Source organism: Panicum virgatum, chromosome 2N (assembly GCF_016808335.1).
Source record: "Panicum virgatum strain AP13 chromosome 2N, P.virgatum_v5, whole genome shotgun sequence".
In the NCBI taxonomy this organism is placed as follows: Eukaryota; Viridiplantae; Streptophyta; class Magnoliopsida; order Poales; family Poaceae; genus Panicum; species Panicum virgatum.
The window spans coordinates 53,917,439-53,930,621 of record NC_053146.1 but is presented as its reverse complement, the minus strand read 5'-3'; the positions used below and the strand labels follow the sequence as shown (position 1 = coordinate 53,930,621).

General features: G+C 48.1%; 3 protein-coding genes across 4 annotated transcripts; all 3 read left to right on the top strand.

Moving 5' to 3' along the window:
- The first annotated feature begins 2,011 nt into the window (after positions 1-2,011).
- Positions 2,012-3,686, top strand: LOC120661299 (dehydration-responsive element-binding protein 1A-like). Its single transcript, XM_039940112.1, has one exon. It carries the CDS (start codon positions 2,150-2,152, stop codon positions 2,858-2,860), a length of 711 nt encoding a protein of 236 aa, XP_039796046.1. The 5' UTR covers positions 2,012-2,149; the 3' UTR covers positions 2,861-3,686.
- A 1,600-nt stretch (positions 3,687-5,286) lies between these two features.
- On the top strand, positions 5,287-6,347 carry LOC120661298 (dehydration-responsive element-binding protein 1A-like). The gene has a single exon (XM_039940111.1). The coding sequence runs from the start codon at positions 5,460-5,462 to the stop codon at positions 6,174-6,176; it is 717 nt and encodes a 238-aa protein (XP_039796045.1). The 5' UTR covers positions 5,287-5,459; the 3' UTR covers positions 6,177-6,347.
- A 3,609-nt stretch (positions 6,348-9,956) lies between these two features.
- On the top strand, positions 9,957-11,254 carry LOC120661297. Of its 2 annotated transcripts, XM_039940110.1 has the most exons (3): positions 9,957-10,613; positions 10,698-10,850; positions 10,958-11,254. In XM_039940110.1, the coding sequence occupies exons 1-3, from the start codon at positions 9,965-9,967 to the stop codon at positions 11,002-11,004; spliced, it is 849 nt and encodes a 282-aa protein (XP_039796044.1). In that variant the 5' UTR covers positions 9,957-9,964; the 3' UTR covers positions 11,005-11,254. The 2 variants fall into 2 exon arrangements, with proteins under 2 accessions (XP_039796044.1, XP_039796043.1); XM_039940109.1 differs by having other exon boundaries at positions 9,957-10,850.
- The last annotated feature ends 1,929 nt before the right edge of the window (positions 11,255-13,183 follow it).

The following is a 13,183-nucleotide window of genomic DNA, read 5'->3' as shown; positions in this document are numbered from 1 at the left end:
CTAGGTTTGAACAGTACTGACCACATGCCGGGAGTAGGAGGTAGTCGAAACCGGTAAGCTAATTACCTGAATTGCCACGATACTTTGAATCGCGACCTGCTATTCTGGGAGTGGGATGATGACGGGTGTTGGAATGTATGTCGCCTCCGGGTTCTCTGGGAGTTCGCCATGAGGGACCCTTCACCCGGATTTTGGCAGGAGTGATTCAGACGTCGGGGTGACGAAAGGAACAGTTGACGTGTGTGGCCCGACGGGGTTTTCACGTGTCGTGTGAGTTAGGTCCACCTTGCAAGGTTAAATCGGATCGATTCGCCGTCTCTCTCAGATAAGAGAACCTTGGTCTCTCTGTCACATCGTAGTAAAGGATGGAAGTGAGAATGAAATGAAACAGTTGATTGCAATTTTCTTTAATTTTTAAATCCAAAATTAGTTATTTATTAATCATATTTGATATGAACTCTTGAGTTAGTTTGAACCGTTAGATCTTCATAAAATCTAACGGTTCAAATTCTTCTTTTTTTAGATTAATGTGAGAATTTCTAGACCCTCTCGGCGAACGTGATGACTTCTTTTAACACTCTCTTAATAATATAATAGTTAAATTACGTATGCTTGACCCACGGCTGAGCACGTGTTTTCTTCTATCTCCACCACCACTACGAAATTTATTACCCCCTCCATCACTGCTTGAAATCTTATATAAAGGCTTGAAATATGAAGTTGAAAGCTCAATTTCCCAAGTTCCAAGGAAATTTTTTGAGGACCATGATTTTTGGACATCACGCTCGTGCTCATGCGGCATGATGATACCAATTCCCTTCTGAGAGATGTAGGAAAAGGTTCCATCATTTTCTTTCTACTAGTTGTAGGGGTTGCAGTCTGAAATAATCGAGATAAGAACCTGCTTTTCTTCAATCGCTGGGCACTGTCATCAGTTCGCAGCCACACGGCACCAAAAATCGGAATTGCAAACTGCTGCCATTTCTTTTCCTTATCATCAAACAATTGTGCCGTTCCTTCTTCAGAATAAAGAAAAGAAAACGTACTCCTGACTACAGTATTTGATAATACCAAAAACAGCTGCGCGAAACAGAGGCCCTGTTTAGATCTCTGTTTAGATCTTTATAGGTTTTTGAAAAAAGTCGTAACCGCATTAAAGTGAAACGGAATCTTGTTAATTTGAAGTACTAAATGAAGTCTATTTACAGAACTTTTTGTATGGATGGGCTGTAAATCGTGAGACGATTCTAATGAGCATACTTAATCCATGATTTGCAACAGTGATGCTACAGTACCATCCGCTAATTATTAATTAACCATGGATTAATTAGCATCATTAGATTCGTCTCGCGATTTACAACCCATCTATGCAAAAAAATTTGCAAATAAACTTCATTTAGTACTTTAAATGCCCTCTTTACATCTTTACACAATTTTGTAAAATGAACTAAACAGAAACCGATAACGGAAGCAAAGGCGATCCTGTGGTCGTACTGCTAGCAATAATAAAGAAGAAAAGTATCAGGTCACTCTCGAAGTCGCCCGGTTGCCTAGGCCCTGTTTGGTTTGCCCTAGCACAAGTAGTATAAAAACTTTGACCAATAATTATGGGTACTAAATAAAGATAATTTACAAAACTAACTCCACAGCGCTGTACTACTTCGCGAGAAGAACCTAATGAGGCCTTTGACCGCACGATTAGAGGATGGTACTGTAGCATCACTGTAGCCAATCATCGATTAATTACTATCATTAGATTCGTCGTGAAAAGGTTTTGCAAATAAATTTCGTTTAGTACTCCATGCATTGAAGATTCTTTTCTCGGGAAATGTGTGGTATGCTATGCTAGGGAAAAACAAACACGGCCCTACTTGCGAGCTGCAAGTTGCATCCCCGACCTGGCGACCTTACCCAGATGCAGCCCCCCTTGCTTTCTTCTCCAGCTGGGTGTGCCGAGCCCACAGCTTCCCCTCACGCGCGTTCTACTCTGCTGTCTCTGCTGCAGCCTCCAGCCACCACCTATAAATATGCGCCCGCAAATCCGCCGTTCCCAGAGAAAAAACCACTCAAACACAATTCAAGCAGGACCCAAGGCAGCAACAGCATCCCGGGCTCAATCAATCTTCAAGTGATCAGAATTCCGAACAAGATGTGCCCAATCAAGAGGGAGATGAGCGCCGAGTCGTCGGGCTCCCCGTGCAGCTCAGCCACGCCCTCGACCTCGTCGGAGCAGCACCAGACGGTGTGGACGTCGCCGCCGAAGCGGCCCGCGGGGCGGACCAAGTTCCGGGAGACGCGGCACCCCGTGTTCCGCGGCGTGCGGCGCCGGGGCAACGCCGGGCGGTGGGTGTGCGAGGTGCGCGTGCCGGGCCGGCGCGGCTGCAGGCTCTGGCTCGGCACCTTCGACACCGCCGAGGGGGCCGCGCGCGCGCACGACGCCGCCATGCTCGCCATCGCGGGCCCGGGCGCGTGCCTCAACTTCGCGGACTCGGCGTGGCTGCTCGCCGTGCCGGCCTCGTACGCCAGCCTCGCCGAGGTGCGCCACGCGGTCGCCGAGGCCGTGGAGGAGTTCCAGCGCCGGGAGGCGCTCCCGGAGGAGGAGGAGGAGGACGCGCGCTCGGCCACGTCCTCGACGCCGTCGTCCCCTGCCAGCGACGACGGCAGCGCCACCGACGGCGAGGGGTCCTCTGACTCCTCCCCGGCCACCGGGGCCTCGCCGTTCGAGCTGGACGTCTTCAACGACATGAGCTGGGACTTGTACTACGCGAGCTTGGCGCAGGGAATGCTCATGGAGCCGCCGTCCGCGGTCATGGAGTTCGGCGACGCCAACATCATCGATGTGCCACTCTGGAGCTACTAGAACCGATGCCGCTGAGCCTGGGCTTAGTTTGCCCTTTTCTTTCACTTGGCCTCGGACGCCATTTCTTTTGGCAATGAGACAGAGGATTTTGGCAAAGAGAGAGAGGATGTTGAGAAAACAGAGCAAAACAGAGCATGCCCATTTGACGACTTGCAAAAACATTCAAACCTACTGACGCTTAAGTTAGTGGTTGACCTTGAATTTGTCAACGCCCCACATTCCGTTGACCCTGAATTTCCAGGCTTTGTTTGTGAACTCAAATCCAAAAAAAAAGGGCGAAGGTGATGTGAGAATCTGCTTGAGTACACAACGGAAAACAAGGGCGATCATGCCCATACAGCCCATATCTCGTTGACGGTCAGTCAGAACTCAGAACATTCATGTCACAGCCCTGAAGCTACCTGCATACAGTTTGCAATGTCACGTCAAAAGTGGACCGTGATACGAAAAGGAAAGAGGAAATTCCAGCAGCAAAAATGGATGCCCGCTTTGTTCGGTTATCTGTAAAATAAAGGTTTCCTGAAACTGCCTGCTGTTCACTTTCCATGCGCCGTCGATGTCCAGTGTGACAGTAACATGGTGGTTTGCCCAAATTCACAGCATAACAATCAGAGAGTCCATCGGCACTGCTGTAACACCTCTAATCACAGCTTATGTTTCCGGCGATTGTTTTTGTCGCGTTCTGGTACTGCACGTTTCACGTGCAGTGGCATATACGATCGCAGTAAGCAAAGCCCTCTGGTTTCTTTTTTACACTCAGGGTATGTTTAGATCACTTTGTATTTTGCATTTTTTATTTTTGGAAGAAAATTTTTAATATTTAAAATATTAAATGTAGACTAATCACAAAAATAGTTACAGATCTCGTCTGTAAACTACGAGACGAATCTAATGAGTCTAATTAATCTATCATTAGAGTATATTTACTATAGCATTATTGTAGCAATTTAGTGTCTAATCACGTTATAATTATGCTCATTATATTCGTCTCGTGATTTACAGTCCATTTGTGTAATGCGATTTATTTTTTTGACTATATTTAGTACACCATGCAAGCGATTTATAAAATTTTTATATTTTATGTTTTGGTATCTAAATAAGACCTCAGTGGCATATACTATCGCAGTAAAAAAGATCATCAATCACACACACACACCCCACAGAAAGTTCAGTCAGTCATTCAAAGAACCCGGTAAGAAGAAACATTTCCTTTCTGAAAAGATATACTCGTACAGCTCGGCTGGGATCTGCAGTTGGGCACCCGCGGATTAAGAAAACCATGGGCGAGATTAGATTATTGAATTTCTTCCAGCCGTCCAGGAGCGCCACAAGTTGGGCAGCAGCTGGGGCCGACCCGGAATTCCCACCGTTATCCAGTCAAGCCGATGCGGGAAGCGCGTGTGCGCGGCGAGGCTGGATAAGCTCAGGCCGCGCGCGTCGCCGCTGCTGTGCGCCGCCAGCCTCCCCCGCGACGTCGCCGTCGCTGCGGCCTCGGCGTCGGGGCCGCGCCCCCCGGCCGCCCCCAAGCGGCAACTGGAAATAATCGGGCTCCCCTTTTAACCAGCCACAGAGGGCACAGCTGGGTTCGGCTGGCCGCGGCTTCTCCGGCCCGCCCGTGACGCGAGCGACGACGGCACCGCGAGAGCGAGCGAGGCAGCGATTTTTCTTATCGGGGGTCGCCACCATGGTCGCGATGGCCACCATCATCTCCCACAACCACAAGTTGGGTACTCACTGTTCGTCGAGCGAGGCGGACGCGCAAAAAAGTGGCGGTTTGTCCGCTTGCTCGGGAACCCGGCCACAGCCGCAAGCCCCCGCAGCTCAAAGCTAGTTAAAGTTTACAATGTTTGACCCTCTTTAGAATCATAATCCATCTTGAATTAGGGAGTGCTGCACCTAGAAGAGAATGCAACTAACAGCATAATTCCGATTCCTTGTTGAGAAATGTAAATTTTCCTTCAGAGAAAATTCAATCTTGAATGAACGAGAAATAACCAAGCTTTTCTTCCATGTACTTGCCACCGACTATCTAGAAGAGCCTGACACTGTGATGACACAGCACAAAGTTCCATCCCAGCGACAACACCGCACAACAAATCGAAGCTGAAAACTGCAGCAATTTTCTTTTCCTTCATCGGCAAACAAGTGTGACATTAAAAAGAAAGAACAAGATGGGGAAGTAGAGTGGCAATTGACCAGTCCAGAAGTAGCCTCCGCGTGACGAGAGACGGAACCGTTAGCGGAAGCAAAAGCAGTCTTGTGGTCGCACTATAACCCCCGCAATAAATAAATAAAAAATATCGAAAATATCAGGTCACTCTCGAAGCCCCCCACTGTTTGTGTTGGCTGCCGCTGCAAGTTGCGTGCTCGGCCTTACCCAGATGCGTCCCCCTTTCCGAGCCTCCTTCTCCAGCTGTGTGCTCGCCCACTGGGTTCCCTTCCCGCGTTTTATCCCCTGCATCGCCGGCTGCCCGGCCGCCACCTATAAATATGTGCCCGCAAATCCGCCATTCCCATCGCAAAAACCACTCGAGCACAACACAACCGGCAGAGGCACTCCAGAGCTAAAGCGCTCGCTCGACAGCCGATCCAGAACAAGATGTGTCAGATGAAGAGGGAGATGGGCGCCGAGCCGTCGGGCTCCCCGCGCAGCTGGGCGTCGCCCTCGCCCTCGACCTCGGAGCAGGAGCAGCACCGGACGGTGTGGACGTCGCCGCCGAAGCGGCCGGCGGGGCGGACCAAGTTCCGCGAGACGCGGCACCCCGTGTTCCGCGGCGTGCGGCGCCGGGGCAAGGCCGGGCGGTGGGTGTGCGAGGTGCGCGTGCCGGGCCGCCGCGGGTGCAGGCTCTGGCTCGGCACCTTCGACGCCGCCGAGGCCGCCGCGCGCGCGCACGACGCCGCCATGCTCGCCATCGCCGGCCCGGGCGCGTGCCTCAACTTCGCCGACTCGGCGTGGCTGCTCGCGGTCCCGGCCTCGTACGCCAGCCTCGCCGAGGTGCGCCACGCGGTCGCCGAGGCGATCGAGGAGTTCCAGCGCCGGGAGGCGCTCCCGGGGGAGGAGGAGGAGGAGGAGGCGCGCTCGGCCACGTCGTCGACGACGTTCTCTCCCACCAGCGTCGGAGACGAGGGCTCCACCGACGGGGAGGCGTCCTCGCCGGCCGCCGAGGACTCGCCGTTCGAACTGGACCTGTTCGGTGACTTGAGCTCGGACTTGTACTACGCGAGCTTGGCGCAGGCGATGCTCATGGAGCCACCGTCCACAGTCGCGGCGTTCTGCGACGAGGGCATGGCCGATGTGCCTCTCTGGAGCTATTAGGACAGACGCCGCTGTGCTTCAATTTTGCGCCTTTTCTTTCTCTTGGATTCGGAAGCCAAATTTTGGTCCTGTAACTGTTACTACTTTTGGTAATGTTGAGACAGAGCAACTTGGGACAGTATAGAATTTCTGAAAGTAGCAAGAAATGGAAATGGAAACTTGAGCTTAAACTTGTGGTTGACTTCTCTACACTTACACCTCGCAAAAAAAAACCTCACCTAAAAAGAAATAAAAATCGTCAGTTGGGAAGCTAAACGTTAACGATGACGATCGTCCCCCATACTCTGCTCGCCGCACTGGCGGGGCCTCTCCTTGCTGCCTCGCAAAGTTGCAATTTTCGCGACGCCGTGCCGCCGCAATGCCCGAACCGTGACCATGCCCATCAGCCCATGGAGGCATGTGCGAGTGTGAGGTAGGCAAACGAGGGAACGCGATGCAGCTGCAAGGCGTGAGCGGTGACGAATGCTCCCTATCACCCTCTGCGCGTCACCTTTGACATCTTCATCCGCTGATGTGCACCTCTCTCGCACCGCCGAGGGGGCACACCGCGCGCACACAAGTCTGAACGAGAAATTTTGACTGCGGCTGTGGGAGGAGGCCGGAGCTGCTGGTCAGCCGCTGATGCTTTGTTCTAGCCTTTTTTTATTTTTATATTTAAAAAAATAAAATTTCAAAAATATATGTCGAAATTGAAAATTTTCAAAAATGGGTGCCTGTCGCCCCCCTAATGGGCGATAGGGTGCCTGTCGCCCACTGGATGGGCGACAGGACCTAAATTTAAAACAATTTAAATTTAGGTCCTGGCGCCTAGGGCGCCTTAAACAGTAAACTTGTAAAATCGATATAAAATCGTAGAAAAATCAGAAAAATACAAACTCAACTGTTCTGGATTCTATAAAATAATATCTACAACTTTTGCTACATAAAGTTTTTCATTTGATCAATATATCTAAATCAAGAAAAATAGTTCTTGTACCAAGAAAAAACTGAAATAATTCATTTGGTATAGTTGTGCTTATCTAAAATTTACAAAACTTTTTTATAGCTCTTAGGAAATAAAATAATGGTACTGTAAAAGTTATGGCTTCTAATACTCAGTATGGAAGCATGGATAAATAACTCATTTAAACTAGACATATTGCAAGATCTAATTTAAAAACTTATTCTAGAAATGTTTTCTGGGCCTACCAATTTTGTACAAGCCTATTCTCACCATATGCAACACTCTGCCCAAAGATGACATGCATCCAAATGATGGATTTTGAGATTTAAATAAAAGTGCATTAAACTAGTATTTAAAATAGAGAAATATACATTGATCAAATGAAAAACTTTATGTAACAAAAGTTGTAGATCTTGTTTCATAGAATTCAGAACAGTTGAGTTTGTATTTTTTTTATTTTACTAAGATTTTATATCAATTTTACAAGTTCACTGTTTAATGCACCCTGGGCGCCAGGACCTAAATGTAATTTTTTACATTTAGGTCCTGTCGCCCACTGGATGGGCGACAGGCACCCATTTTTCAAAATTTCCCTATTCGGCATATATTTTTGAAATTTTGTTTTTTAAAATATAAAAATGAAAAAAGCGCCTCCTTTGTTCTACTAGTTGCAGATCGAATTGCAACGACGGAGTCCTAGTCAAAGGAGTTTCTTTTCGTCAGGTCATGAGCCAGTCTCAAGTGAGAAGCCTGTCACGGACTCTAGAGGCGGGATGGGTTCAAACTCTCCTGTTGGGCCGTTGGCCTTGTACCTAGGCTTGGCCCGTTGTTGTAACTGTCGTGGATGTTATAAGCTGGTAGCCGGTAGGCGTGTAAGGACATCGTGGAAGAAAACTCTGAATCGCTTTCTGAATCCTGTCTCTGTTCTTCTTCCTCCTCCTCATTCTTCTGTGCTTCTTCTTCCCTGAATCCGCACCGAACTCTTGCTATCCGCCATTATCGTGCTTCTCTCCGGCGAGTACGTGACAATTGGTATCAGATTCCTGATCCTCGGTGCGCCCAGTGTTGGAATTGATCTCCAACGGCCAGATCCAAAGATCTAGCCAATCCCTTGATTTGCGCCCTGATCGGGGGCGTTCAGCCAAACATGGCTGGTGGGCCCCCGTCGCCCGCGCTATAAAGAATAGGGAGAGGGCCCGGGGCACGCAATCCCAAGTTCACCGCCGCCACAACCCTCTCCCACAGTCCCTACCGATCTAGGTATAGCGCGAGGCCGACGGGAAGCTCCACCACCGCGACCACGACGTCCTCCTCCGCCAACCCCGTCATCGGCCAGTGCCGGTGGAGGCCTGAAGGACGCCGGGACTTGCGCCGTCCACTGCCGCCGCCGGATCAGCGCCTCGAAGAGCCGGACTTCCTCGCCTCCATCCTCGGCTCCATTGACGCGATGGCGCCCACCGGCAACGGCTCCTCTGCATCCACTCCCGCGGATGGTCTGTCTCTCTCATCCACCTATCTCTCTTTCTCTGTCTCTCTCTTGTACTAGGTCTAGAATGAATCACTTGATATTACACCTAGAACTTGTACCCCAGTACTCGATTCGTACACTAGATGTGATCCTAGTCTAGAAACAGAGAAGAATACAATCTATCATTGGTATCAGTCGCCGATCTAGTTGTAGATCGTGGTTTTTGGGGTTCATTTTACTCAGATCTACACTCAGAAAGTAGAAGGAGGTGACAGAAATGAAAATCGATCTCGGATCGACAAAGAACACCCACCGAAACCCTAACCCTAACCCTAGAATCCAAGAAACCAAGAAGAAAAAGGCGGCGGCGGGCTTACCTATTGCGCGCGCCGGCCACCGCCGCGCACCAGAGCCCCGGCCACCGCCGGCACAGAACCACCTCGGGCCGCTGCTCGCTTGGGTCCGTCGCGGATCGGGTGCGCGGGCTCGAGCACCGCCGTCAGGCCACTCGACGGCGGCGCGCTCCCGCTCGGGTGAGCGTGCTCGCCGGCGAGGGGGCCGGCGGCGGCGCCGCCGCTTCCTCTCCGACCGGCCATGGCGGCCGCTGCTCCTCAGTCGCGGGCGGAAGAAACGGAGGAAGGGGGAAGAAATGGGCCTAGGGTTTGGGCGCCCCGTCGCCGACGTCGGTTTTGATCCGGCGAGAAGGCCGGGCAGCCATCGGATCAGATCCGACGGTCTGCATCTGCCGGCCGGCGAACGGGCTGATTGAGGCCCAGGCGGACGGCGCGCGCGGGCCGTTTCGGCGGCCCGGCCGTCGGCTGCTGGGCCGCGGGCCCAGGCGCGGGGGAGCGGCCGCGCGGAAACGGGCCGTGGGCCGTTTTTCCGTCTCGGGCCGTATAAACAGTTCCAGAATTCGCTTTTTCTTTTATTTCAGAAGCATTTTGAATATGAATTTGAATGATTTTGCTTAGAATTTGATCTCTGTAAATACATGCACCAACGTGTATTATTTTTAGAGCAGAAAATTACAAGAATTATGCTTCTGAATATTTAGAATTTTACATGTTTCCGCTGCACAGAATTTATTTTGTCTCTATGTTAATTTGAACCAATGAGATAATTGATATAGAGGCTTATAGAATTTATTTCTCAGAATTTTTCAGTATATTATAATGTTGTAATTTCTGACCAAAGTTGATATTGCAATATTATAATTTTGTTTAGAATTTTGTACACATTATATCTTTTTCTGCCCAACGGTGATTTAGATTTAATGTACAGATTGTTGCATGTTTTAATTTTGACCAACGTTGAATTGATACATGTATTTATTGTTGTCCTCACAAATTTTGAATTTAAATTTCTGGCTCCAATGCTATGACTTATGTGAATGCCATTCCTGAACTGGATGGCAACAACTATGAGAAATGGTACCAGAAATTGGAGATAGCTCTGGCGATGGCCAATATAGATTTGGCCATCACAACGCCAGCTCCACAAGAACCAGAAAAGCCCGTAAGGGCACAGAATGAAGAAGCTGCTGCTTGGGCTATCCGAGAGAAGAATTATGACTCTGCTATGACCAGATATGATGCTGAAAAGACACGTTGGAATGATTCCAACCGCAAGTGTCTTATGGTCATGAAGGGTTCCACTTCAGATGCCATCAAGATGGCGATCCCAGATTGTGACACCGCTTCAGAATATTTAGCAAAGGTGAAGAGTCAGTTTACTGGTTCTTCCAAGGCTTATGCTGCCATTCTTGCTGAGCAGCTTATCACCAAGAAATACACTGGCGGTGGCATCAGAGAACATATCTTAGAAATGAGTCACATGGCCAACAAGCTTAAGACAATGGACATGCCTTTGCCAGAAAAGTTCATTGTTCAGCTGGTCTTCAAGTCCCTACCAAAGGCATTTGAGGCATTTCATGTCAACTATAACGCTTTTCCAGAAGATTGGGGTATTGACAAGCTTATTGGCATGTGTGTTCAAGAAGAAGATCGCCTTAAGAACTCCAATGGTGGTGAGCTTGCTTTTCAAGTTCAACACAAGAAAAAGAATTTTCAGAATAAGAACTTCCAGCATAACAAGAGACCTTTCCCACCAGGCAAGAATCAGCATGAGAGTGGTCCTTCCAGACCACCTCCTCAGAAAGACTGGGAAAATTTTCCAGTTGAACAAGACCAGTGCCTGAAGTGCAAAAAGAGAGGGCACTACAAGAGGGACTGCCCAGAATTCCTGAAAGAGTTGTTAAGAAAGGGTGAGGACACCATTACTTTTGTAGATGAATCCCTGTATTTAAATTATGACAAATCCACTTGGTGGATTGATTCTGGTGCAACTACTCATGTTGCTAATTCTTTACAGGGATCAAGTATGAGGAGGACCCTGCCAAGAGGCGTAAGAAGAATTAAAGTTGCAAACGGTGTAGAAGCTGAAGTCGAAGCCATTGCAGAATTTCATTTAGAATTACATAGTGGCTTTGTACTTTGTTTGAGAGATGTTCTTTATGTACCGTCTTTGCAACGAAACTTAATAAGTGTGTCTAAATTAGATGATGACGCTATTGCTTGTCATTTTGGTGATGGCAAGTGTAAGATACAAGTTAATTCAGAATGTGTTGGTCTTGCCTTCCGACAAGACAAATTATATTTGCTTTCATTATTTGAGAATGTGAATGCAGTATGTTCTGAGAATAAAAATGCCTCCTCATATGAGAATGTTACTAAGAAACGCAAACGAATTGATGCAATTTCGTCGAAATTATGGCACTGTCGTTTAGGCCATATTTCGAGGGGGAGAATAGAGCGCTTGGTGACAGCATCAATTCTTCCACCGTTAGAATTTTCAGATTTAGAACAATGTATTGATTGCATTAAAGGAAAATTCGTTAAGAACATAAAGAAAGGTGCCAAACGAAGTGCGGGAATTCTAGAAATAATTCACACAGATATATGTGGACCATTCCCTGTCACTACTGTAGATGGTTATGTTTCTTTCATAACATTTACAGACGATTACTCGCGTTATGGCTACATTTATCCAATTAAAGAACGATCAGAAGCATTGGATAAATTCAAAATATTCAAAGCAGAAGTAGAAAACCAACATGATTTAAAGATTAAGATAGTCAGATCCGACCGTGGGGGAGAGTACTACGGTCGACACACCCCCTATGGCCAAGTTCCAGGACCTTTTGCAAGGTTCCTTATGGAAAATGGCATAGTTGCCCAGTATTCTACACCGGGCGAGCCTCAGCAGAACGGAGTAGCAGAAAGAAGAAACCGTACCCTTATGGATATGGTCAGAAGTATGATGAGCTACTCCACGTTACCGATTAATTTGTGGATGGAGGCATTAAAAACCGCCATTTACATTCTTAATCGGGTGCCAAGTAAATCGGTGCCAAAAACACCGTATGAACTATGGACAGGAAGAGAACCCTCGCTTAATCATTTTCGCGTATGGGGCTGTCCAGCTGAGGCCAAAGTGTTTAATCCGAACATTGGGAAGCTAGATCCCAAGACAGTCAGTTGCCATTTTATTGGGTATCCAGAAAAGTCTAAGGGATATCGCTTTTATTGTCCCGACAGACACACGAAGTATGTAGAAACAAGACACGCTACCTTCTTAGAAGATCAGATGATCAGGGGGAGCATAGTAGCCAGAAAAATCGACCTTGAGGAGAAGCGGGTATACGTTCCCACTCCGATGATTCAAGAGCCTTATTTCTCGTTACCTGTGGTTGTGGCACCGATAGAGCAGGAAACTGCAGTGCCAACACCTGCTGTCAGTCTACCTGACGTTGCAGTGCAAGAAACTGCGGTGCCACCACCTGTTGTTGGTTCTTCTAGCTTGGCATTAAATGGAAATGAGGACCCTGTTCCTCAGGACCAAGTAGAACCCGTTGCCATGGATGAGGGGGAGCAACAACAGCCTCCTGTGCAAGAAATACCAGTCGCAGTGGCCCCGAGAAGGTCACAAAGAACTAGAAAACCAGCTATTTCTAAAGACTATTAAGTCTATCATAGTGAAGAAATACAGAATGAGGGTGATCCCACCTCTTTTGAAGAAGCCATGAAAAGTGCCAATTCATCCAAATGGTTTGCAGCCATGGAAGATGAAATGAGATCCATGAATACCAATAAAGTTTGGGACTTAGAAGAAATTCCCAAAGGAGCCAAAACAGTAGGCTGCAAGTGGGTCTACAAAACGAAATGTGACTCCAAAGGGAATATAGAAAGATATAAAGCGCGGCTCGTGGCAAAAGGCTTCACGCAAAGAGAAGGAATAGATTACAATGAGACATTCTCTCCGGTCTCATGTAAAGACTCTTTCAGAATAATAATGGCCTTAGTGGCACATTATGATTTAGAATTGCATCAGATGGATGTAAAAACGGCATTTCTAAATGGGGATTTGTATGAAGATGTCTACATGGCACAACCCAAAGGTTTTGTCATGGAAGGCAAAGAAAATTTAGGATGCCGCTTGAGAAAATCGATTTATGGCTTGAAGCAAGCTTCGAGGCAGTGGTACTTGAAATTTGATGAAACAATTAGAAAGTTTGGATTTAAAGAAAATGAAGAGGAC